We start from the raw sequence: 25,861 nt of genomic DNA on the forward strand, positions 1-25,861 counted from the left end.
TGGTGGAGAAATTAAACAATTACTTTGCGTATATCTTCATGGAGGAAGTTACGAAAAAAAAACTCTCAAATACTAAAGAACCAAGCGGCTACCAGGAAAGTAGTACTGGAGAAATTAATGAGGCTGAAAGTTGAGAAATTCTCTGGACTGGACAATCTACATCCCAAAGTATTGAAAGTGGTGGCGAGAGATAGAAAATTAATTGGTGGTCATCTTACAAACTTCTATAGGTTCTGGAATGGTGTCGTGAGATTGCAAGGTGACAAATATATTCCCACTCTTTGAGAAAGGAGAGAGAAAACAGGGAACTACATACCTATTAGCCCAATATCAGTAGCGTGGAAAATGCTAGAATCTATTCTGAAGGATGTGATAACTGGGCACTTACAAAATATTGGTTGGACTGGACAAAGTAAACATGGATTTAAGAAAGGGAAATTATGTTTGACAAACCTGTTAAGAGTTTATTTTAAGGATGTAATTAGCAGAATGAAGAAGGGTTAACCTGTGAACATGGATCTTCAGAACACTTTCCACAAGGTACCATACAAGGATCAGTAAGCAAAATTATAGTCCATGGAATTGGGGGTAATATTCTGGCATGGATTGACAACTGGTTAATGGACAGCAAGTAGAGAGTAGAGATAAACTTTGTCATTCTCAGGTTAGCAGGTGTGACTTGTAGGGTACTGCATGGATCAGTGCTTGAGACACAGATATTTACAATCTATACCAATGATTTAGATGAGAGGACCAAATATAATATTTCCAAGTTTGCCGATAATACTAAACTAGCTGGGAATGCAAGTTGTGAGGAGAATGCAAAGAGGCTTCAAGAGGATTTTGATAGGCTGAGTGGGCAAGAACATGGCAGATGGAATATAATGTGCAAAAATGTGACGTTATGGACTTTGGTAGGAAAAACAGAGAAATTGGTAAATGTCGTTATCAAAAGGGACCTGGGTGTCCTTGTTCACAAGTCACTGAATGTTAACATGCTCATGCATATATTGTGGATTGTGAAAAGTATTGGTTTCCTTACCCAAGGAAGGATATACTTGTCATAGAAGACGAGACGTGCACCGAAGTTTCACCAGGCTGATGCCTGGGATGACAGGATGGTCCTATGAGGAGAGAAGAACTACATTCTGTAGAGTGCCAAAGAATGGGAGGTGATTTCATTGAAGTTGTCATGTGAGAGTACCTTTAAGAAATGTGAGTTTAGAAAATAGCAGTAGTGGGTGTACCTTTAAGAAATGGGTGTTTGACGGATGGCTGCAGTGATGTCAGAGTGTGGATGGAGCTGGGCTGTCTGTCTGCTTTTACTTTGGGCTGTCTGCTACATAGTGTTTTTTAGTTTCGTTTTGAGAGCTGGATAGCTGCAGTCACAGCAAGATGGTGTATTAGTCTCTCTCTCTGCAATCTAAAGACTGTCTCCAGATCCTTTGGTGATTTAAAAATAATATCTGTTTCTGTAGAGAAGTTAAACCTGATGTCTTTCTGTAAAAAGGTTTTTTTGTCTTATGGATGTTGATGTTGCAAGGAAAAATTAAGAGTTACTTATAGCGTACTGTATTCTTTGGGGGATTTATTGGTGTTGATAGTTACGATGTTTACTGTGGGTTTATAAAGTATTAACTGGTTTTATAAATAAACATTGTTTTAATTTAAAAGTACTGTAGATCTCTGTTGCATCACACCTGTAAAGTAGGCCCGTGTGTTCCCCATACCCACAATCTATTTAAAGTTGTGGGTCAGGTGAACTCCATGATACACTTTGGGGTTCTCTCAACCCTGGCCCATAACAAAGTGTACAAAATTCTTTGAGGACTCGATTGGATGGATGCAAGAAGGAGGTACAGAATACAAAGTAGGTAATTTAGCACCGAGATGAAGAGGAATCTTTTAAATCAGAGGAGAATCTTGTAATTCCCTACCCTAGAGGGCTGGCGAAGTTCAGTCGTAGTCATGGTGGTCTACAGCATAAAAAATGCCCTTTGATCCATCATGTCTGCACCGATAAAAAAACAACACCTAACTATTCTAATCCCATTTCCAGCACTTGTCCCATAACCTTGCATGCCTTGGCATTGCAAGTGCACATCTAATTACTTCTTAAACCTTATGAGGGTCTATGCCTCTACCACCCTCTCAGGCAGTGAGTTACAGATTCCCACCACCCTCTGGGTGAAAACGTTTTTCCTCACATCCCCTCTAACCTTAAATCTATGCCCGCTGGTCATTGATCTCTCCACCAAGGGGAAAGGTTTCTTCCCGTCTACTCCAGCTATGCCCCTCATAATTTTATATGTCTCAATCAAGTCCCCCCTCAGTTACCTCCTGGGTATATTCAAAAAAGTGATTAATAGATTTCCAGATATTAAGGATATAGGGATAGTGCAGGAAAATGGCATTGAGATAGTAGATAGGGCATGATCTAGTTGAATGGCAAAGCAGGATCGAGAGGCCGAATGGCCTACTCCTGCTTCTATTTCCTATGACTATTTCACAGTTCAAGAGACTGCAAACATGGTTAAGATGCATTACATATAGAATAGAACTCACCACAGGGTCAGTTGGGTGAAATATATTGTACAATCGGCCACAGATACTTTTCGGTAGAATGTGATCCTGATTACCACTATTTTGAGGGCGTATGCCACGTAATGCTAGGAAAACAGCTAGAGGTGAACCCATGCAGAAAAAATTTTCAACCTGAAATAAATTACATTTATTTTCACTTTGACAGATAGTATTAAAAAGAAACGACACAAAACAAAAAGCAGAAGCATCTGTTAGGAATTCAAAATTTGGTATTCACATCCTGAAAATCATAATCACAATGATCACCAACTCTCCAGGCCAAAATTCGGCTTCATTTTTTAAACATTAGAATGGACGCTCCTATTTTAAAAAAATATATGCACACTTAACATTGGTTCAAGTCTCAAATTTAAATAATCCCAAGAAGCTAAAGCAGTTTTTTTTTTGAACCAGCTACAATGAATGAGTTGCACTACCTAATAAGTAGAAGGAACACATGGTCTTCTTTATCATAAGACAGAGGCCTGGATTTTCCATCCCTGTAGTGGCAGGATCCGTCACAGGAGATTAGGTGGATCAGCCAAAAGTCCATTGACTTTAGGTTGGTCTGGACGATTCTAGCAGTGGATGAGGCTGTAAAATCCCACCCAGAGACCATCCATTCTGTTCTTTCCCCATGCATATCAAGACAAACCTTCCCCAAGGCTGCCTCTTAACCTTGCATACTATTCTAGTTGATGACTGGAAACTGGCTCACAACCAGGAGCTGAAGTATAAATGTACCATAATTCCATGAATGCCTATGATCTATGTAAAGCTCTAGTTGCAGATGGAGTTCACCTAGTGCTTCTCAAACTATCTGATGTGGCGTACCTGCAGTTTTTTTTTCATTGTGCCAGGGACCGGTGAGCGAAACAAGCCAATCCAGCTGGGGAATTGAGATCACCCCTCTCCCCCCGCTCAGCACGGCCAGAGGGCGCAGCGCAACCCCCCCCCCCCCGCCAGCACGGCCCGAGGACGCAACTCCCCCTCAGCACGGCCCGAGGACGCAACCCCCCCACCCCACCCCCCCCAGCACAGCCCGAGGATGCAAGCCCACCCCCCCCTAGCACGGCCCGAGGACGCAAACCCCCCCCCCCCCCCCCCCGAGGATGCACCCCCCCTCAGCACGGGCCGAGGACGCAACCCCCCTCCCCCAGCACGACCCGAGGACGCAAACCCCCCCCCCCCCCAGCACAGCCCGAGGACGCAACCCCCCCCCCCCCCCCAAGCACGGCCCGAGGACGCAACCCCACCCCCCCCCAGCACGGTCCGAGGACGCAACCCCCCCTCAGCACGGCCCGAGGACGCAACCCCCCCACAGCACGGCCCGAGGACGCAACCCCCCCTCAGCACGGCCCGAGGACGCAACCCCCCCTCAGCACGGTCCGAGGACGCAACCCCCCACAGCACAGCCCCGAGGACACAACCCCCCCTCAGCACGGGCCGAGGTCGCAACCCCCCCCCCCCAAGCACGGCCCGAGGACGCAACCCCCCCCCCCCCGCTCAGCACGAGGACGGAACCTTGGAACCCCCCCCCCCCCCCCCGCCCCAGCTCAGCACTCACCTTTGCGCTGTATCAAGTGTGAAAGTGTTTCTTTTCTGGGAGTACTCCACGTACCGGGAGACGACGGCTCGCGTACCGGCACCGGTACGCGTACCACACTTTGAGAAGCACTAGGTCCTAGAGAATAAAACAATTCAGCTGTTGCTGACGTCTGTAGCTGTTATCAGAGAGTGTAAAACTGTCACCACCAAGGATGTTGTCTTATTTTTAATTGGAAGCTTTTAAACATTTGTTACCTGTGGCTATGCCTACCATTTTAGGCAGGGGAACTGAAACATGTAGCTTAAAGATGCTTCGCCTTAACTGCTACTTTAAACTCAAACTCAGCTGAGCTGAATTCATGCTCGAGGGAAAATCATTGCAGGCTAAATACAAAATATGAACAAACATCGACTGCCAAAATACAAAGACACTCTGCACCAGTCACCAAAAGTACAATGTTGTTGAGAACAATATGACTAAATTCTCAAGTGAACTTACATGATTTAGATTTTTTTTAAAAAATCAATAAGGGACAGGAGGATAAATCCCAACTCACCGAATTTGAGAGTTATGCAAATTTTAAATGGCAGGTTAATAAATCTACCGGTGCTCACCTTAAATTTCAAAGCAGGTAATCTGAATGGAGCTGAAGCTTTCACTTGAAGTAATTGGTGCTCTAATTGTTTTAATCTGTAAAATGAAATTTAAATATCAAAGAATGCCTATAGGTAGAAATGTACTGAAAACATTTATATTTTTCACAAAAATTTTTTATAAATGAAATTCTAATCTTCAGCTGCATTTTGTTCTCTGCTGTCAATTGCTATGCCACAAGGAATAGTTAAAATTGGATATTAAAATAAATTTATCTCTATCCTTTTCATATGCATATCAGAGTTGGCTGGCAAATATAGTCTGAAATTTATTTTGAAATAGACACGCACGTATATACACACACTACCACCCACCTTAAACTTTAGGCAACTGCGTGGCAAAATCTTGACACATCACTGCTGACTTGCTACCTCTGACTGACACGCTCTGCAGTAAGTTTGCAAAAACCACCAGCCCACACAGCAAAGTCACATTGTCGTGAAAATAAACTTTACAGAGCAAGTAAAAAAATAAATCAAAAAGCACTTCACTCTGGGACACTTCAATCACCTTGTCAACGGTCTGGAGTCGCCATTTAGAAGAAACATCGGATGTCAGTTGCTAAGTGAAGAGTACATGGCAAAGAGACCTAAAGGAGGCAAACAATTGAAACTAATGGGGGGAAAAAGTGGCAATGAGTACCTTTCCCCCAGTATCAGATAAAGTGCTACTTTGCATTACTTATTATAGATTTGTGGCATAGTACTAGATAATTATTTTAACATATAACCAACTATGACAATTCCAGATGGCAAAGCAAGTCTCCGAATATTTAGACAGGGGAGACAAGTCAAGAAAATGAAGGTGGAGGAAGATAATGGGAGAGAGAAAGACAAGAATGGAAACAAGGTACGAGAGACGGGGACTGCTGAAGGCTGCAATTCAAAAAGATAGAAATACCCATGATGACACGAGTAACTTTCTTCACTTTTTCTTTTACAGATCACACAGAATTTTAGCGCACAAACCTTAGACTGTTTTGCGACTGGACTTGCTTTCTATGGAGCTATCCACTTCCTGGTGGGTCATTTTCCATATCCTTTCACAATTTACTTGTTTAAAAAACATGTCCATGGTACGAGAGTGCACAAGGCTAGCATTTGATGACCATCCTCAAATGCCCATTGAGCAGGTGGTCATGAGTGCTCTTTAACCGCTGCAATTTTTGTGGTGCAGATACACCACAGTGCTGTTGGGGAATGGAGTTGCAGGTTTTTGCTCTGGTGAGTGAAGGAACAGCGATTAATTCCAAGACAGGGTGGTGTATGACCTGAATGGAAACTTGCAGGTGGTCATGTTCCCATATATCAGCTGCTCTTGTCCTTCTTGGTTGCACACGTCATTGGTTTGGAAGGTACTGTCGAAGGAGACTTAAAAGCAAAATCATTTATGGAATGCGAGTATTGCTGGTTAGGCCAGCATTTATTGGCCATCCCTAGTTGCCCTTCAGAAGGTGTGCTACCTTCTTGAGCCGCTGCAGTCTTTGAGGTGTAGGAACACCCTTCGTGCTGTTAGGGAGGGAGTTCCAGGATGTTGCCCCTGCGACAGTGAAGGATTGGCAATATATTTTCAGGATAGGGCGGTGAGTGACATGGAGGCGAACCTCCAGCTGGTGGGTTCCTAGGTATCGGCTGCTCTTGTCCTTCCAGATGGTACTGGTCGTGGATTTGGCAGGTGCTGTCTAAGGAACCTTGGTGAGTTACTGTCGTGCATCTTGTAGATGGTGTACGCAGCTGCCACTGCTTGTCGGTGGTGGAGGGTTTGAATGTTTGTGGAAGGGGTAGCAATTAAGTGGGCTGCTTTGTCATAGATGGTGTCAAGCTTCTGGAGTGTTGTTGGAGCTGCACTCATCCAGGCAAGTGGAGAATATTCCATTGCACTCCTGACTTTAGCCTTGTAGATGGTGGACAGGCTTTGGGGAGGTCAGGTGAGTTACTCACCATAGCATTCCTAGTCTTTGACCTGCCCTGGTAGCCACAGTGTTAATATGGCTAGTTCAGTCCAGTTCAATGCTGACCCATTGATGATGATTGTGGAGGATTCAGCGATTGTAATGCCACTGAATGTCATGGGGCGGTGGTTAGATCCTCTCTTGTAGGTGATGGTCATTGCCTGGCACTTGTGTGGCTCGAATGTAACTTGCCACTTGTCAGATATTATCCAGGTCTTGCTGCATTTGGACATGCACTGTTCACTATCTGAGGAGTCGTGAATGGTGTTGAACATTGTGCAGTCATCCGCAAACATCCCCACTTTTGACCTTTTGATGGAAGGTGATTGATGAAGCAACTGAAGATGGTTGGGCCTAGGACACTACCTGAGGAACTCCTGCAGTGATGTCCTGGAGCAGAGATGATTGACCTCTAACAACCACAACCATCTTCCTTTGTGCCAGGTATAACTCCAACCAGCGGAGAGTTTCCCCTGATTCCCATTGACTCCAGTTGAGCTAGGGCTCCTTGATTCCATACCCAGTCAAATGCTGCCTTGATGTCACGGGCAGTCACTCTCACCTCAAACATTGTTCTTTTGTCCATGTTTGAACCAAGGCTGTAATGACATCAGGAACTGAGTGACCCTGGCGGAACCCAAACTGAGCATCCGCGAGCAGGTTACTACTGAGTAAGTGCCGGTTGATAGCACTATTGCAGACTCCTTCCATCACTTTGCTAATGATGGAGAGTAGACTGATAGGCCGGTAATTGACTGGGTTGGATTTGTCCTGTTTCTTGTGTACAGGACACACCTGGGCAATTTTACACTTTGCCAGGTAGATGCCAGTGTTGTAGCTGTACTGGAACAGCTTGGCTAGAGGTGCAGCTAGTTTTGGAACACGTCTTTAGTACTATTGCCAGAATATTCTCAGGGCCCATAATCTTTGCAGACTTGCTGAGCTGTGCAGTGTTATCTATTTTTAAAAATAAATTTAGAGTACCCAATTCATTTTTTCCAATTGAGGGGCAATTTAGCGTGGCCAATCCACCTACCCTGCACATCTTTGGGTTGTGGGGCTAAACCCATGCAAATGGGGAGAATGTGCAAACTTCACTTTGACAGTGACCCAGAGCCGGGATCGTACCTGGGACCTCGGCGCTGTGAGGCAGCAGTGCTAACCATTGCACCACCTTGCCGCCCCTGCGACAGTACTTATATGGTTGATCTAGTCAAGGTGCTGGTGAATGGCAACACCATAATTGTTGAAGGTTGAGAGTTAGCAGTGATCATGCTGTTGAATGTCATGGGGAAATGGATTTTGTGTGGTACATGTTACTTGCCACTTATCAGCCCAGGTTTGAATGTTGTCCAAGTCCTGCTGCATGTCAGCACGGACTCCTTCGGGATCTGAGGAGTTATGAATGGTACTGAACACTGTGCAAGCATCAAAAGACATTCCCAATTCTGACCTTTGGAGGGAAGGTTGTTGATAAAGCAGCTGAAGATGGTTGGGTCTAACCTGGGGGACTCCTGAAGTGATGTCCGAGGACTGAAATGATTGGAATCCAACAACTGCAACCATCTTCTTTTGTTGTAGAAATATTTATTGGCCTCAGTTTTAAAAGCTTTATTACCTCCATTTGTACTTCTGGTAGGGTATTGTATATCAAACAATCCATAGTGTCAAAACACTAACAACTCCCCCATCTCCTCCCTCCATCTCATTCTTTTGATAATCCTCAATTAACGCGCTCTAGTTACTAACTAACTGGTCAAGACCAGGTGTGGGGGCAGAGTTGGGAGGATTTTCTGAGCAGCTGATCCCAAATTCACTTTTAAGTTATTTTTTTTATTTGCAAAACCATCACCCAGGCAATACAGTCTTCATGTGTATACATATTAGCTTTGACAATCAAATGTTTTCTTAGCCCTTCGCGGTCAGAAGAAACCAATGCTGTTCGAAGCAAACAAAAAGAAAAAAATGCTTTTTTTCATGCAAGTAAATCAAGTTCTAGGGTCTTCTTGTCCCTTCCATAGACTATGCGCTTTTTGGAAATCTGATCATCTTTACTGCATTCTGATTAAGCAAACAAAGATAGACAGCCCCTTTCCTACACTGCAACATAAAACCAAAAGTTCAAAATCATCATTGCCAAAATTCTGAATTGGCTCATCAGTTTTGCACTTCATGCAAGCTTAGTAACTTTATGTACCTAATTTTGATTGAAAAAAAAAAAGGTTTAGCACCATAATTTCAACTTTACACCATGTAAAAATCCTTACCGTTGTTTAGTTTTGAGAATATCATCTAGAAGCTCACGCTCCTCAAAACTCATAGAATTCTCTGTCATTTCTTCTTCCTCCTGGACCATTTTGTCATAAAATCGCACTGGATACCATCCAGTCATAATGTCATATGTGATGACACAGCCTAGCGAGTGGGCTACTATTGAAACCTTCCCGCCATGGATTTCGAAATCTGGATTCCGAGAACAGAAAAGCGCATATAACCGATTTAATTCCTGCTGAAGGCCTTTCACAATCTGAAGAAAGAAAAATATAAAAACATATAATGATCTACCTAGCTTTCATTTTTGCATGAGCTGGATTAAAAATATCATAGCCACATGATGAATACACATGTATATTTGTATACAAATCACATTTGGGTGAATCTGGAGAGATAGATACACACGCAAGTCAAGCTGGCAGATTCAATTGTGGTTTTTAAAAGGGAATTGGATAAGCATGAAGGGATAATATATGCAGGGGTACAAGAAAAGGCTGTCGGAGTGGCAATAGCTGAGTTGCTCTTGCAGGTAGCAGGCATGGACGTGGTAGCAGGCATGGACGTGCTAACCACTATGCTAGAGTGACAGAGTTCAAAATTACTTGCCCAGGTTATCACAGTGTACAGTTGCAGCCCGATCCTAATGAGATCAATGGGCAGATTAAAAATGTCATCACATTTCTTAATGAGGTTTGATTATTGTTTGCATATTTAGCTCCAAGGTGTAGACATTCCAAAGAATAAAAATGGTCATATTGCCTATTTTCAGTCTAGACTTGCTGTCAACAATTTGGTCTTATAAGCTGCAACACAACCATGTTTAGCTTGTTAATGTCATGTGTTTGTATATCATCTATTTGTACACCATGTAGAGAATAATGAAATGGTCAGAAGCTGCTGCGAATGCTCATGTCAATCTTTCACCCTGAGGCACAAGGCATGGGGAAAAGAATCATGGCGGCAGGGGATCAGTCGGATTTGAAAGCCTGAATTCTGCATTAAATAAAAGAGTTAGGGGCAGCACTGGGGCGCAGTGGTTAGTACTGTTGTTTCACAACGCTATGGACGCAGGTTCGATCCAGGAACCAGGTCACTGTCTGTGTGGAGTTTGCATATCCTTTCAGTGTCTGCGTGGGTCTCACCCCCACAACCCAAAGCTGTTCAGGGTAGGTGGATTTAGCGTACCCAATTATTTTTTTCCAATTAAGGGGTAATTTAGCATGGCCAATCCTCCTACCCTGCACATCTTTTTAGATTGTGGGGGTAAGACCCACACAGACATGGGGAGAATGTGCAAACTCTACATGGACAGTGACTCCAGGTCGGGATCAAACCGGGTCATCGGTGTCTTGAGGCAGCAGTGCACCACCGGGCCGCCGCTGATACTGGGTTTTTCAATATTTGCACATGCTGCAACATTCTTCTCCCTTATTTCTCGATATTTTCCAAATGAGTTTCCTCTCAACATTCCGCAAGGATGGAAATTATGCCAGATATAAACAAAATGCAAGACAAACAATTAAGATAGCAGCAGAAAGGTCATACATCATGATTGTTTACTTTCAAGCAGTCAAATTGATATTTGTTTGCTGTACTAATTGAGCAAACAGAATTTTTGTTTTTTACAATAGCTCAAATAACTCGAATGAATTGCAATCTTAAAAACAGTTAATAAAAATAAAGACATATCTATACAATATCGATTAGATTTACAGCAAAATATAAAGTGCCATTCTATATCCCATAGTCATTAGCAGTGCATAGAGTGCATTCTTTTGTGAAAACTAGTGAAATTTAGTATTGTATGCAAAGAATTTAACTCAAAATCCTACATTATCATTAAGCCCACTTTTACAAGAGGACCAATAGACACACCTCATCTCTGTAAAGGGGGCTAGTGTAGTACATGATGTCCATCGCACTGCTGTTTAACATGTCTCTAAGTCCACGTACTTTATCTGGGGTAATAGTTTCAACAGTATCTAGAAACATAGAAGTTGAAAAAGATCAATTTTCATTAATTCAGCAAGACAACACCTGAAAATAAATCTTCACGAACATTTGACTTAAACATTGATTCTACAGAACTAAAGCAACATGTTTGAATACTGTCCCCAGTGGTGCTACTGACTGCCTCCAGCACCTTGCTGAAGTGACCTTTCTTCAGCAAACCCAAGTGTTATTCTCATCTAGCTTCAGCACACAGCAAATTTTCCAGATAGGAATGCAGCTTGTACTGTATGTTCTCTTTCCTTCCCCAGAGCATTCAATGCCAGTTCTAGATCCTTCAACATATACTCAGCATAGATCAGTTTACTCAGCACAAATGTGGAACTGCTATTTCCTGGTATGTACAACTCAGTATTGCAGCAGTATTTACCACTGTGGTAAAAAGGGATACTTTTTCAAGGTGACAGTTCCCTTTTAACCACTTGTTTTTGGTAGGCTGGAGCAAGTGTGGTATCAGCAACCATATGAAACAAAATTGGTTAAAATTTATTTTAATGATTAAAAAGCAATAATTTTTAGTAGCACAAAAGAACGTTAGTTAGAATAGAATGCCTCTTCATTTACACTGGTATTCAAGTAGCACTGACTATTTCTCACTGCTTTAAGAATTCCTTTTGGGCTAACAGAAATTGCTGCTAATATCAAAATACATGAAAAACAAATGTCCACAAACTCAGAAAACCAAGGGCTTCTTAGGTATCAGCCGCGGCAGCATGATAGCATTCCCACCTCGGTCAGAAAATTGTGGGTTTAAACCCCGTTCCAGATACTGGAGCATATAATCCAGGGTGACACTCCTGTGCTGTACTAAAGAGTGTTGCACCATCACAGGAGCCATAGTTTGGATGAGGCGTTAAACAAAGTTCCTGTCTTCCCTCTCAAGGCACTACTTTGAAGACAAGCAGTGAATCCTCCTTGGCCAACTCCAATCGAAAACAGATGATCTGCTTATTTTAGATTGAGAGCTTGCTTTGTGCAAATTGGCTGTCAAGAGTTTCTAATTTACAGCAGTGGTCACGCTTCAAAAGTATTTAATTTGTTCAAAATTGTTTTGGTACATGTTGCAAGCCTATCTTTCTTTCACTTCCTTCCCTTGACTCATGTATATGGATATTCACAGTTGTAAAATAATCCAAGTACAAGAACTGGCTACAATATAGTTAGTTTAGCAGCTTTTTCCTGTCAGAGCCCAGAAATTAAAACAAATAACTTAATCATTGCCAATTGGTTTGATATTTTGATACATGGAATTTGACGGGGTTAAATGGTCCAGTTAAAAGTCCCAGGTGTTTGCCCACCTGGAAAGTTTGAAAGCTGATGTGTTTTCTTTTACAGACCTATTTGAAAATCCGAGATCAAATGAGGCAGCGGAAAATATGGGCGGAGCAAGTGTATCACTGGAGTTTTGATGTTAGGACTTTTGCCATGGCTTTGATTAACAAGAGGGTGACTTTATCTGTGGTTAACATTTTAACAGACTCAGGAGGGAGTTGCGTAATTGTTAATGGGTGTTAGCGGATATGCCGGTGGTTTTGGTCAAAACGTATGCACCAAATTGGGATGACTCGGAATTCATTATTCATCAAGAAGGTGCCGGTGTCTATTCCAGATCTCGGCCCATATCAGTTAATTGGGGCAGACTTCAATTGTGTTCTGGATCCTAGGCTGGATCGGTTGAGCCCCAAGTCCTTCACTGTATCGGGGATGGCAAAGGAGATGCTGGTGTTCATGGAACGAATTGGGAGGGGGTGGGGCGGGGGGGGCAGTCCCGTGGAGATATGGGTATCCGAGCGATAAGGGATTTTCTTTCTTTTCCCATGTCCATCGGGTTTACTCCCAGATTGATTTCTTAGTGGTGGGAGGTCTTTCCTCCCTGGGGGTGTGGAGCAGGGTACTCGGCGATTATTATATTCGATCATGTCCCACGTTATGTTGGCTTGTTGTTGGAGCCAGGCACTTTCAGTGACCCCCCCGTGAAGGATGGAAACGGTGTTGCTCACTGATAAGGTATTTTGCAAGGGTTTATCCTCTGCTATTGGGGAGTATGTGGAGTTTAACAAGAACGAGGCGGTTTTGCCTTCCACGATCTGGGAAGCACTGAAGACTGTTATTAGGGGAGAGATGATTTCATAGATATCATAGAATTTACAGTGCAGAAGGAGGCCATTCGGCCCATCGAGTCTGCACCGGCTCTTGGAAAGAGCACCCTACCCAACGTCAACATCTCCACCGTATCCCCATAACCCAGTAACCCCACCCAACACTAAGGGCAATTTTGGACACTAAGGGCAATTTATCATGGCCAATCCACCTAACCTGCACATCTTTGGACTGTGGGAGGAAACCGGAGCAAACCCACGCACACACGGGGAGGATGTGCAGACTCCACACAGACAGTGACCCAAGCCGGAATCGAACCTGGGACCCTGGAGCTGTGAAGCAATTGTGCTATCCACAAGGCTACCGTGCTAAGGTTATTGCGATAAATCTGGGACAGTGGAGAGGCAGAGACATTCCATTCTTGAGGTGGAACACCAATACTCGGTTAACCCAACACCAGAGCTTTTGGCAGAGAGAAAGAAATTACAGATGGATTTAGAGTTGTTCTTGTCAACAGTGAAGGCTGTGAGTCGGCTGTGTCGCTCGAGAAGGACATTCTAGGAGAATTGGGCGGGGGGGGGGGGGGGGGGGGGGGGGGGGAGGCCTGCTGTTTGTTAACTCACCAGCTGAGGCAGCAGGCTGCCTCCTGGGAGATAGTTCTGATTAGCAACTCGGGTGGTGGATCAGATTGTTGAATGTGTTGTTGTTGCCCTCCTCAGTGACTGAACCAGAGGTGATTATTTTGATGGATGCAGAAAAAGCATTCAACAGGGTTGAGTGGGGGTACCTCATTGAGATTTGGGGGTGGGTTGGCATTGGGCCAAAATTTATATCATGGATTAGGCTTTTGTATAGGACCCCTAGTGCAAGTGTACGTACTAATGCTCGGAGCATTAGTACCGTAGTGCCGATCTTTGCGACCGAGGCGGGAAGCTGGAGTTGGAAAATTTATTTAATTGACGGAACCGCCTCAATATAAAGTGCCCTGTAAAACCGAATTTTTGCTCCTGAAAGGTGGGATGGGAGAGAGTCTGACTTGCCCACCATGGAAATAGATCGTACGTGGTAATGGAAGTGGGCAAGTGCCAAGCTGGGCTGGTTAGAATGCCTGCCTTGGTTTGTTCAGAATTTTGCTCCAGTTGTTTTAAAAACTGTTAGGCCCTTTGACCCTCACCAAATACACACAATGTAAAGAACCAATGAGCCATATAATAACAATGGCAAGTCCTGAAATGCGAAGGGAATTCACTCAGAAATCTGCTTAATAAAAAAAGTGCTGTTCTTACAACCCTATTAAAAGTGTCAAGCAGGTCCATTCATACTATCATTAACAGGAGCTTTTCCTCACTTTACATCTTTTAATCATATCCAAATAGACACAGACAGTGACAAAAGAAAGATAAACTTGCAATAACCGCAAAGATGTCAAGCCAGCACTTAAAAAAAAAAACCCTGCTGAGCTAATCCTTGGTAAGGCCGCATTTGGAGTACTCTGCAGTTCTGGTCGCCTCATTTTAGGAAGGATGTGGAAGCTTTGGAAAAGGTGCAAAGGAGATTTACCAGGATGTTGCCTGGAATGGAGAGTAGGTCTTACGAGAAAAGGTTGAGGGTGCTAGGCCTTTTCTCATTAGAACAGAGAAGGACGAGGGGCGACTTGATAGAGGTTTATAAGATGATCAGGGGAATAGAAATGGATTACGGTAGAATGCTGGGATTGTAGATTGATTTGTTCTTAATCTAGGACACAAATTTGGCACAACATCATGGGTATTTTCTGTGCTTCCGGTTCTGTGCTGTATTTTCTATGTTCCAATCTAGTTGAGTATCTTGGAGCCCAGACAAGTATTCATAATAAGGCCATCTGATAACTGCATCAATAGAGCCAGATGGCCAGACACCTGCTTCAACAATGGGTTTGTTATGAATTCAGTACTGGCCATTGAGTTACTATATGGCTCATATATTCTGTACATAATGCATACTGGGTGAGTGGGCATGGAAAGGGCATGGGCAAGGCTGTTTAAATTTACCTTTCAAAAAGTTCCCAAATCCAGATTACCCAGAGTAGGAAATGCTTACACTCGCAATAGTGCCAGCCAAGTCGGGATTGCAGGGTGTGGCTGCCCGCACCCTTATCCTGCACCAAAGAAAATTGTTGGCAGTAGGAATCCCGGATTCAAGTCATGAGCACCTCTTTTAAATGCCTCTGGATGCTGGAAATCTGGGCCTTTAACTCTGTTTCTCGCTGTAGATTCTACCAGATCAGCTGAGCATTTCTAGAACTCTTCCCCTGGCTTCTTTAAATAATGTTAAAGAATCTTTAATGACAATATAAAGCCAAGAGGCCGCAGACCTCTTGGTTCAATTGTCATTAGCTTTGAAATTTGAAAGCTTAGAAAACTGGCAGGTGCTTGCAAAATTTCTCTATTTTCTTGTAAACCCATGCTTAATAACATTTAGTAGGTTTATGTTTAAATACTTTCCATTTTAATAAGGTACGAGAATAAGTGATATCATACACAGATTCCAATTCAACCGATATCTACAAAAAGCCATTATCCAAATGGTACCCCTGTTTACATTTAATTACCCCCATCCAGGCACAGCTTCGACCTCCACTCCACAGGGAGAAACTCAACATATTCCAAATTTGTGGCATACGGAAAGTGCTTTTCTTCAACCTTTCTTGCAGCTTCTCGCATCCTACCAAGTAGAAGAGAAATAATCTTATGTGGAGCTGTAATAAGTGTGATGATTAAAGCAAACAGATCATCCTGCTGTTAGTTTTAAATACTATCTATTTTTAGCTTTAGGTTTAACAATCAAAAATAAACTGAAGGACATGAACTTTATTCTTTCATCACTAGGTTGACAAGAGTGCAAAACGTCACAAAATGAACTACATGAAGTACTTACATACTGCAGTTGAAATTATGGTTCAATTGGTTACTAATGAAAGTCTGAAAAAGTTGATTGAAATTCTTTCAGGGTGACTATTAAAAAAGGCAATAATTTCTGGGATAACCAAAATAAATGTAGCCATCTTTAGCCTTTGTTTCTATGTACCTCGGAAAGAGGCCAGTATGTATTTCTGTGAAAAGCCTGTTTCAATCTCACCACTAGTCTTTGCCAGTTAGTATGTGCATTGAGCTAGATGCTGGTGTCAGTAAATAGACTGCTGTTTAAAGTTTACGTCAAATGAAAAAAAGCATGTGATATTTTTGTTTTTTTGTATACATCCAGGAAAACAACAGAGAGATCTGCATCTTAACGTGTCATTCTGTTCACTCATCTGTCTCAAGCAAATAAACTACTTGTTGGTCAAAAGCCAGCATTAATTTGTAAGAGAGCGTAGATCAAATTCACCTTCTGAGTATGTCCTGTAGCTGGTATAGAATGTGTACACAATGTAAATTAGGGTTCCGTAGAACCACAGAGTTCCTGTAGTGCAGGAGGAGGCCATTCAGCCCATCGGGTCTGCACCAACCCTCTGAAAAAGGGGGTCTACCCAGACACACTCCCCCTGTCCTATCCCCATTACCCGACCTACCTGCACATCTTTGGACATGGAGGGACAATTTTAGCACGGCCAATCCATCTAACCTGCCCACCTTTGGACTGTGGAAGGAAACTGCTGTACCCAGAGGAAACCCACACAGACGCTGGGAAAAAATGCAAACTCCACAGTCACCAAAGGAGGGAATTGCACCTGGGTCTCTGGCGCTGAGGCTGTAGTGTTAACCACTGTGCGGCCATACTTTCCCTTCTACAATCTCTGAGTCATGCTATTGTCCATTTAGATATTGGGCAAGAAATATTATACTCTGATTGTTTATAACGAGGCGGAGGGATGTACAAAGATAGGCAGACTTTGTTTGGAGTTCCAGCATTGATAATGGTCAGGGGAGTTCTGATCATGTTTTCAGTTGTGTGAAGTACTGTTTTTCACTCTGCTTTCATTATAAAATAGTTGTCAGTGTACAACCTGCAGAGTAACCACAACACTTCAAGAAACCAGCTGATAGAATAGATGTGTTGATTTCTCAGGAATTATATCCGGTACTTAAAAAAGGTCACGTTTCAGCAATACAGAGCCGTAAAGATGACTTTACCAGGTTCTAATCAGAGATAACCCAGACCCATTGACCAAAGCAATCTTGACATAACGGAGAAAATCTGACACCCATCTTTCGCTAAGTCTTAACCGTTTCTCCTCAGAGGCTTTGTTTGTAATCAAACGTCAACTTTTATTTTTTAGTTAAAAGAGAGCCATTGTATGTGGTTTAAGATTTAAAGTTACGAGTTTTCTAATGTTAAGATTTGTCACAAAGGCATAATGAACATTGTATTGTGCAACACCAAACAACATTAAACAACCACTTACAAGAATTTGTTTTAATAAAGGGATGACTACATCAGCATAGTCTCAGGAGCAGACTAAGCATTTAACAATACTAGATAAAGCTATGATTAGAAAGTTTTGTCCTAAAGCTACAGTGGCAAAATACTTGATAGCATGATAATGTGGGATGGTTGGGAAGGAGTAGATGTACACAAGTTTATATAGGCTACTGCACAGAAACAGGTTATCCAGCCCAACCAGTCCCATGTTGGTGTCTGTGCCCCACTTTAGCCTCTTTCTATTTTTTTTCATCTAAATCTATCATTGTAACCATCTATACCTATCTCTCCTTTGTCTACTTTTCCCTTAATGTATCAATATTGTTTGTTTCAACTACCCCCTTTGGTAGAGAGTTCCACATTCTTACCAGCCTCTGAAGAGTTTTCATGCCACCTTCAGAGCCACTCACCCAGAATTAATCATGGACAGATGTCATGAGGCATGTGGAGTTGAAAAGCAAAATTTTGCAGTCTAATACACCTCTCTCTTACACACTTGATAGTGAAAAAACCAATGAAACCCATTCAAAACTTTTAAACCTCCTCAATGTCATAAAAACAAACTTTTCTTCAGACAGCACAAAGACATCCTTTAATAGCTTCTTTAAACTGTTAAACTGCAAACTGACCCCCCGCTGAGTTAATTGTAGCTTTTTAATAGCCCATGGAAAATGTGAACAAAGGTCACTATTGAAACTGAGTGATTATATTTCTTTTTCAGACCTATACCCAGATGACTTGTCAATCAAAGCAGTCCCAACAGTTTACAATCTCGCTAACAGCTACCCTGTTCTTTTCTTGTTTAAACAGAAGGGAAAAGACTTCAGATTATGATATTTAAATAGATATTATCCACCCTTCACATGCATTTATACCTACTCCAACACCTACACTGCAGATTAAGATCTTTGGACCAGCCAAAATGGGGTCTGTTTGAAATCAAACACACCCGAGTTCAAATGGCGCCACTGAGTTTGAGTTTCTCTCGTGCATATCATGCCTCCTCATGCTGGGGAAAAATTGGATTTGTTAAAAATGGGGGCAGGACATCCAGGTTCCACCCAACATTTAAAAAAATCTCACCAGATTCAGCCCGACACTGAAAATCGTGCCCCTAGTGCTTGCCCTGCTTTTATATGGACTTGCTAAGCTACAGCACAACAAGTCATTAGTGTATTTTTACTCTTGATATCCACTTATTTGTCCGTTTTACCTAGACTTGCACGTTCCACAAAAAATGTACTACCTCACATTTATTTGTGTCAAACTCAATTTGTCAATTACCCGCCTATTCTGCAAGTTTATTAAATCCTCTTGTGATTTGTAGAAGGATATAAATTAGAAAACAAAATTCTTCTAACTTTATAAAAAGGCTTGAAACAAATTGAGAAAGATAATTGTGCAGCTGATCTTTGCTCCAGACAGGTCTTGCAAATTACATGTTCCCTCCATATATAAATGCTGCCTTAAGAATTTCTGAATTTGAGCACAAGCACAAATTTGGAGGAAAAAACAGCAGAAATGAATGAGAGTCACAGACTACTCGATTATAAAGTGCCAATAAAATCGGGAGTGGTTGGCACATGGCATTTCCGTTTACTGCTGAAATATATATTACTGCAAATAAAAGTTTTTTTTCAACACAGCATCTCAGGGCAGATAAAAGTGCGATTATGCCTATTAATTCCAATATTCTTTTGGCCCATGTATTTTGGAACTGAGCCTTCATCTCTAAGAGGAAATATCTAATTAAGCAGCTGATTTTTGCCAGAAGAGTCTACAAGCAGATCACCCCTGGGTGAGAATGATGAACATATGCAGACTGGTGTGTTGGAAAGCCAAAACAGCACTAAAACCATTTGACCAGATGTACTATTTCAATATCCATCAGTATCCCAAGAACTGCACCCGAGTTTTACTGAAAAACAATGCCAATGATACCATGAACAAGCTCTGCCATTTTCTATAGAAGCTCTCAAGCCAGCATGCACAATTCAGATGGCATGATGCTCAGTATCCATTCTTTCCAGACTAACACCGAGGACAGTTGGAGTTTCACCCAGTTGTGACTACTGCTGTGTGTTGGATGCTTTATTCCAAAACCAGTATTTTCATCATTATTGAGCAGCTCCATTGTGAAGGGCTGTACAATTTTACTGCACTGCTGGTTTTCTATAGCAAAAACAAAAATTGTACTAGAATAGCCATTTGGGCACCAGCTTGCAATACTGTAGTATTTCTCTCATGTCCAGCTGATCTGAGCACCGAATTATGCAGTCTGATAATTAGTTCTCCAGCAGCTCTGTGATGCCTTTATTTTTCACCAATCAACTGTGCCAGCTTATCTGGCAAGAAAAGCATAGTAAAATATAGGACACGGAAGTCCTCTTCAGAATTGACTAAAGATGTCCTGTCAGATATGAACAGAGCGGAGCATTGACAATAAAGTCCATGCAACCACCAAGATAAGTATGAAATATGCCATTTGATTTATTAAAGCAAAGCTTCTAGATTCTCGGCTGGTGCATTACATTACAAACCCAAGATCTCCAAGATAATAATGAGGTGCTGTACACTCCATAACTTTGCTTTGCCAAAAGCTGCTCACAGCAGCAGGGACCCGGGTTCGATTCTGACCTCCGGTCACTGTGGAGAGTTTGCACATTCTTCACATCTTCAGCAACAATTGTTTTCAATTACTATCAATGTCCATCTATTGATGTGGTGTTGGATGATCCTGCATAATGACAGATATTCTTGACAGAATGAACAAATCAAGAATACAAATACTGAATTAAGTGATGTGTGAATAACATTTGTTTTGCTACAGCCTTCGAGTTCCAGTGGCATATCTCGGGCGCGATTTATCTACCACTGTGCGCATCGCGCGGATCTGAGCACATCGGTTAAATAACGAGAAAGGCCAAAATCATGATTGCACTGTGCAAATTAGTTTGCTATCTGTCATGCGAGTCTCCCTTTAAGTAAAGTGTGTTTTATCAAATGGCTGCAGTGTTGTCATTGTGTTGGCGGAGCTGGAATGTGGCTCTGCTTTTTATTTTTGCTTTGAGCTGGGAGCTGTTTTGACTCTGTGTTTTAGTTTCATTTTCAGTTGGAGAGCTGCATTCAAACCAAGCAGCTGTGTATTGATCTCTCTCTCTGCAATCAAAAGAATGTCTCCAGATTACTTGATGATTTCAAAGTAATACCCATTTTTGTAGAGAATTCAAAGCTACTGTCTTTGTTAAAAAGGGTTTTTTGACTTATGTATGTTGTTAGGAAAGTTACTAAGGGTTACCTATAGAGTACTGTATCTATTCGGGGGGTTATCCGTGTTGGTAGTTGATAAGATGTTTACGGTGTGTTTATAAAATATTAACTGGATTCATGGAATAAGCATTGCTTTGTTTTAAAAATACTTTAGATCTCTGCTGCATCACATCTGTAAAGTGGGCCCTTGTGCTCCCCATAACCAAAATCTATTCAAAGATGTGGGTCAGGTAAACTCCATGATATACTTTGGTGTTCTCTAAACCCTGGCCTATAATGTATCTAACCATCCAGCTCTCGATGATGAGTTCCAAGTCACGCCCATATATGCGAGTATATCATTGGCCCCAATTTGCATCAACTTCCATCTCATTAGTGAGATTGCAGTCAAATATAATGGCCTCCGGGGAATTAACCGGCTCCCAGCGATAAATCACACAAACATCGTTTAGTGCCCCTTTTTAAGAAAGTGAAGCTGCTGCAATGGCTGCGGAGGAGAACTGAGGTGGTGAGCAGCCATTTCCATGCATGCAACTCCAAAGCACCCCCTTGGGCTTGGTTGGGGTGCTGAAGCATTTCGAGTCGCGGTCACCCCCGAGCCAGGGGAGGGGTGACTGAGGGGTTTTTGTTTGTGAGGCGTTCAAGCCATCTTTAAATACTGTGGATACTAACAGGGGCAACAACAGCTGCTGCCTGTCTGTCTGACCAAAGACTTCCAAGACAGAGCTCTGTTCTTGGTTCTATGCTGACGGTCACTTTAATTCCCACTGATGGAATTGGCCTTGCTAGTTGAGAGAGCATTTCACAGCTGCAGGTTCTGTTTGCTGCTTGCTCCTGCTTGTGGCTACAAACGCCTGGGCGCTGCTGTTGCTGTATCCGTCCTTTTCTGTAGCCGGAAAGAAGGACAATTTAATTTAAGATACCTGGGTCCTGGAACACCAGATTCAGGGGGACTTATGAATCCAGAAGGCAATCCGGTTTGAAGCAAGAAGACGTAGCAGGGCCTGGTGCATGACATTGAGCCAAATGGGCCACCTGATGACGCTGTTGAAGAAACGTTTTTGCAGATTGCTGAGTGCTGCATGTAACTGGCACATCATCTGGGTTAAGCATGCTGGAAGTCAAGGATGTTCAACTGCACCTTGAGCGCCAGTGGAATATGTTGATGCCAGAATTTGGTTTTGGTGAGATTGGGCCGCGTAGGAGGACCTGCACGGCTGCAGCTCCTAAACGCAAATGGCACTGATACATGGTACATTGATGGGAAGATCATTTCTACAACAACGTTCTGGACATGATGACACATTCTCAGGCTTATCCTCCGTTTCTGTTGAGGAACCTGCGAGGGGTGTTGTGGTGTGTTGTTTTTTTGTGTGAAAATGAGCGGATATAGCTTTGTATTGTTTAATGTTTAGTGTGACATGTCGAATGTTACGTAGTTGATTTTAAAATCTTTGTTACTGTTGACCGTTTAATAAACAGTTTGATACCTCGTGGGTAAACGTGCCATGTCTCAGACAATAATTATTACATCTCATTTCAATTAAACTTTGAAGTCTGTTTGCCTGACCTCTAGAAGTGTCAGCACCATACAAGCAGCAACCACGATAAAACACTCAAAGAGCTGGGCTTCAGCACTGGCGATATCCTCATGACTGTGTGTGGGGAACAGGGAGGGGCACCTGAGCGGAGTCTCCCTAATGTCCCTGGCAGAGGTGGTCTAGAGGCTCCTGCTGTGGTCGGGGATGAGTGTGCAGAGCGAGGTTTTCCATTACAACTGACTTGGTGGGTAGAACTCAGATGCGGGACATGCAAGGTTGGGGTAGGCTTGGAGGATTTGAGGGTCCCAGGAAGGAAGCCCTAAATTATTGTTGGTCTTTCTCCTTCTTAAATTCCTTACACATATCAAAATGGATGATGTTGGTCCTGCAGAGGATTTCCTCATGGTGCTGGTGGCAACACAGGCGGCCAGACGTCAGAGAAGGCAGCAGTGTTGACGCAGGCTGAAGGCGGCACCCCATGCACAGGGAGCCACCGCACACCTTGAAGACATGGCCGCCAATCAGACCGAGGAGGAACCCAGAGGGGGAACGCCAGTGACAGCCAAAGGTGTACAGATGTCATTGGTCTTTCGAGATGATGGACAGCACGTGCCACATGACGCTCTGTCTCAACATAGAGACAGTGCGGCACCTGTGCCACATCCTCAAGGACCTGGCAGCCCATGAGGAAGAGGACCCCTGCTCCCGGTGGTTGCAAAGGTCACCACAGCCCTGAATGTCTGTGCCACCGGTTCATTCCAGCAGGAACTTGTGCGACATTTCACAAGATATAACCCACAACTGCATCCGAGACGTCCCGGATGCCCTGTATGCCCCAACAGCTTACTACATCAGTTTTGGGCTGGGCCAAACCCACCTAACTGCCCGGGTTGCAGGATTCCACACCATCGCCGGGAGCCCGGGTTGCAGGATTCTCTGCCATCACCAGGATGCCCCAGGTCCACGGGGTAATTGATGGCATGCCTCCCAGGGAATGTGCATGACAGCTACATCCTGGGACACTTGGGAGATTACCGGTGACTTTAAGGGCCACCCCAGGATGATGGGTAGGCTCTTGGGAGATAAGGGGTACCTGCTGAGGTCCTGGCTGATGACGGCAGTGCGGAGGAAGGGAACCCGATATAACCAGCCCTATGTTGCCACCTGTGGTGTCATCGAGTGGTGCATCGGACGGCTCCTGATGCCTGGACTGGCTCTGGTTGCACACTGCAGTACACCCCCCAGAGGGTTTCCCGCTTTGTGGTGGTCTGCTGTGCCCTCCACAAACTGACACAGCAGCAGGGCGACATGCTGGAGGAGAAGGTGGGACATGCAGCCTTGTCGGAGAAGAAGCCAGACCAGGAGAGGATGGTGGACGCGCCCGAGGATTCGCAGAACTAGCTGGAGGGTGGGGGACAGGTGACGTCAAAAATCCGGCATGCCCGGAAGATCAGGGAGGCCTTCATCCTTGCGTGCTTTTCTTTGGTCCATCAGCTTACTCCTTCCCAGTCATTACACCCACCCCTCCCCCCAACCCCAACAACCTATTCCACCCTACAATGATCTCTAAAACATCATCCCAGGGTAATGGGCCTGTATTGGCACTGTCAGCGGGTCAATATACAAGGCAGGAGAGTGATGATCACTCACTGTGAGGTAAGCTCTGGTGCTCCTCAGGTTATGCCCATCTGACTCCCATCATTCTGCTGACAGCATGCTCACACACATCCTCTGAACGAGGTCTGCTTTGGGGGATATTTGACCTTGGACCACTGTACCCAGAGGGCAACAGGGGTGGATGTGCAGGCAGACCCACTGTCGCCTAAGTGCGTCCCCAGGATGCACATTAGAAGTGGAAGCAGCTTGCTGCTTTCCCCACCCTCAGGACTTTGATGCAATTGGCAGATGACCTGCTTGGAGGAACAGGATGTCCTATCTCACATTCACAGTATTCAGAATCCTGGCCAGGTTAATAACACCAAAGAGAGAAGCAGGTTTGAGTGCTGCCATGCTTATGTGTTGACTGGAGTGAGTGGTGAGGGAGCATTTAAAAGCAACTCCCTCTGGTTAGTGGTGTTGCTAAAATCAGAGTCTGGCGAATCAGACAGCTAGACAGCTAATAATGGCGAGAAGCTCGTGGGGGATCATTTCCGGCACCAAGTGCTGTTAAATATTGGCCACGATCTCGCCGACGCGGCCGTCAGGAAACAGCCCGCCCAACCGCACCCAAAAAGACATTTAGAAAGGTTTCCGTTAAATCGCAGCCCTAATCTTTTTAAGCAAATCAAAAGAATGTGGTATGAAAAAAATACATCCGATGGCTGCAGAGTTTCTTGTGGTCCTGTCATGCACTTGGGATAGTGAAGGGTTGTTTGTGCCCTTTGCTCCGCAAATCTTTGTAGAATGTTTTGCAACTCGTGCTTGACTTAGTAACATTCAATTCAAAAGCATTTTTTTCTTCAAGTAAACAGCTATCTTCCCTTCCAGTGCTTTTTTAAGCACAAAACTGGTGACCAATTAAATAAAGGTCACAGCTGATTGAAAACAGGGCAGAGCTAATTTTCTCAGTGAGCTGAAATGTGAACTGTCCTCCCACAGTCTAACAGCAGTATCATGTGTAAACCAAACTAGGAGTAAATTCTCCCATAACGTTTTAGCAACCCACAGTTTACTCATTGCACCAACATCAGTTTCCAGTCTGTCTTGCCAGGTATGTTGATGTTTTCTAGAGAGAAAGGAATTACTGTTTGGTAAAACAAACTTTCCCATGCAAGGACTGCAATTAATGTACTCATGTAATGTAATCACAGTATCTTTGGTTCAAAATTTTGCTCACTTGGAATCTCTTTGGTGTAATGAGACGGAGGACACATTGTAACCAAATGTTACACTTGACCAAGATGAAAAAAAACTAATTCCAGTAGCTGCTAACAGTTACACAATCTGATTGATAACTAATAGAAATTTAACAAAATTTTTTTTTTTTAATGAGAACAGAAACTCAAATGAATGTTTCACAAGAAACCAGTCTGCCAACTGGCAGATATCACACATGAAATATTGTAAGTATACAATACAGCTTTAGTATCAAAAATTAAATTTTTTAAAATGTTATATAACACAATTTATATATTAGTCCATTAATTTAACATATCAATGGGTTTGTTTATACAGTGTTTTAATTACAAGCATCCCCAGAGTCAGATAATATTCCATCACAATATCATAGGAGCGACTGACCCTTCTCCGCTTCGGCCTTCAAAGTTCTCGTTTGAATATCTGCTACTACCACTGTTCGGATACCGGACCAAATCCCAATTGCTGTTAGGATACCAGATGAGAAACCAAGCAATCTGTAATTTGTAACACTGTGAAGCAGGAACCTTTACCCAAGGAGACACCCGTTCAGGGACAACCAGAAAATCCTTCTTATGGCTAAACGTCCAAAACCACAGCAGACCTGGCACCTCCAATTCATTACATTACCTCTTTCCCACTAAGATGTCCCATGACCTCCTTCGCTAGGAC

At 43.3% G+C, this 25,861-nt stretch overlaps 1 protein-coding gene across 4 annotated transcripts in view; it reads right to left on the reverse strand.

The window, feature by feature from the left end:
* ddhd1b (DDHD domain containing 1b) overlaps positions 1–25,861 on the reverse strand; it is a 107,062-nt gene that overhangs the window by 39,745 nt on the left and 41,456 nt on the right. For all 4 annotated transcript variants that reach the window (XM_038779068.1, XM_038779059.1, XM_038779076.1 and 1 more), the window contains 5 exons: positions 15,712–15,824; positions 10,887–10,993; positions 9,005–9,264; positions 4,747–4,822; positions 2,566–2,715 (listed from right to left, as the gene is read on the reverse strand). In XM_038779068.1, the coding sequence (XP_038634996.1) occupies positions 2,566–2,715; positions 4,747–4,822; positions 9,005–9,264; positions 10,887–10,993; positions 15,712–15,824 (706 nt within the window). The remainder of the gene's footprint in view (positions 1–2,565; positions 2,716–4,746; positions 4,823–9,004; positions 9,265–10,886; positions 10,994–15,711; positions 15,825–25,861) is intronic.

The sequence above is a fragment of the Scyliorhinus canicula genome, chromosome 2, assembly GCF_902713615.1.
Source record: "Scyliorhinus canicula chromosome 2, sScyCan1.1, whole genome shotgun sequence".
Classification (NCBI taxonomy): domain Eukaryota; kingdom Metazoa; phylum Chordata; class Chondrichthyes; order Carcharhiniformes; family Scyliorhinidae; genus Scyliorhinus; species Scyliorhinus canicula.